The 1390-nt window shown below is 49.6% G+C and overlaps 1 protein-coding gene across 1 annotated transcript in view; it reads right to left on the bottom strand.

Moving 5' to 3' along the window:
* Positions 1-556, bottom strand: part of LOC125482425 (inactive serine/threonine-protein kinase TEX14-like) — a gene marked incomplete at both ends in the record, with an annotated part of 6904 nt that extends 6348 nt beyond the window's left edge. The window contains one exon of the mRNA XM_048594499.1: positions 405-556. Coding sequence (XP_048450456.1) covers positions 405-556 — 152 coding nt within the window. The remainder of the gene's footprint in view (positions 1-404) is intronic.
* Positions 557-1390: the final 834 nt, after the last annotated feature.

The following is a 1390-nucleotide window of genomic DNA, read 5'->3' as shown; positions in this document are numbered from 1 at the left end:
TCCCCGGGGTACGGGGGGGGTGCACCCACTCTCCCCGGGGTACGGGGTACTCAGTCTCCCCTCTCTCGGCACAGACCATCCTGGAAAGGGATTTGAGATGATGACCTTCATAATTTTAAGGTGATTGGAGGAAGGTATGGGAGAGATATCAGAGGTAGGTTCTCCACACAGAGAGTGGTGGGTTTGTGGAATGCGCTGCCGGCAGTGGTAGTGGAGTCAGATACTTTAGAGACTTTTAAGCGACTCTTGGATAGGCACATGAAGGATAATAAAATGTCGGGTATGCAGGGTAGATCGATCTTAGTAGGATAATAGGTCGGCACAACATCATGGGCTGAAGGGCCTGTACTGTGCTGTACTGTCTGTTAGAAGTCAGAGCTGGGTTCGTGCCCCCAGCCTGGTACCTGTGTGGATCTCCTGAATGATGGTACAGAGGCTGTAAATATCTGATCGTACAGTGCCCACATGTTGCCAAATAAGTTCAGGGGGCAGCCAGTTGTACAGCTGAGGGGGGATAACAGCTGCTGACATGTTACTGCCGGCGTTGTCATCAGACCTGAAGGTAACGGCAAGAACAGAGAATCAGAAAGGAGACAGATCCCAGCACTGACAAACCAACAGTATGCTCTGAGCACTGAGCCTCACACTTTGTGTGTGTGTGTGTGTGTGTGTGTGTGTGTGTGTGTGTGTGTGTGGAGAGAGAGAGAGAGAGAGAGAGAGAGAGAGTGTGATTGACCGAGGGAGAGTGGGGGAGTGACTGAGGGAGACAGAGTGTGTGCAATAGTGACCGTGACTGTGTGAGTGAGAGAGACAGAGCATGTGTTTGAGAGTGTGTCAGACAGTGTGTGTGTGAGATAGTGACAGTGAGAATGTGTGTTTGAGATTGCGTCAGACAGTGACTGTGTGTGTGTGTGTGTGTGTGTGCCTGTGAGAGTGTATCTGTGTGTGAGAGAGAGAGAGTGAGAGTGCGTGCGAGAGAGAGAGAGAGATAGAGACAGTGAGTGTGTGTGGGTGTGTCAGACAATGAGCATGTGTGTAAGAGATAGTGACCGTGTATGTGAGATAGAGACAGTGTATGTGTTTGTGACAGTGTCAGACAGTGTGTCTGTGAGAGATAGTGACAGTGTGTGAGAGATAGAGACTGCGTGAATGTGTGAGACAGTCTTTTTGTGTGTGCGTGTGAGATAGTGTCAGTGAGTGTGTGTGTGTCAGACAGCATGTGTGGGAGACACTGACAGTGTGTGTGTGTGTTACACAGTGAGAGTGTGTGAGAGAGATAGTGACAGTGTGTATGTGATAGAGACAGTGAGAGTGTGTGTTTGTGATTGTGTCAGACTGTGAGAGAGATAGGGACAGTGTGAATGTGTGTTTGAGAGTGTGTCAGACTGTG

Source organism: Rhincodon typus, unplaced genomic scaffold (genome assembly GCF_021869965.1).
Source record: "Rhincodon typus isolate 14 unplaced genomic scaffold, sRhiTyp1.1 hic_rhity00010094, whole genome shotgun sequence".
NCBI lineage: Eukaryota > Metazoa > Chordata > Chondrichthyes > Orectolobiformes > Rhincodontidae > Rhincodon > Rhincodon typus.
The sequence above is the reverse complement of the archived record's forward strand: the minus strand, read 5'-3'. Positions and strand labels throughout refer to the sequence as shown.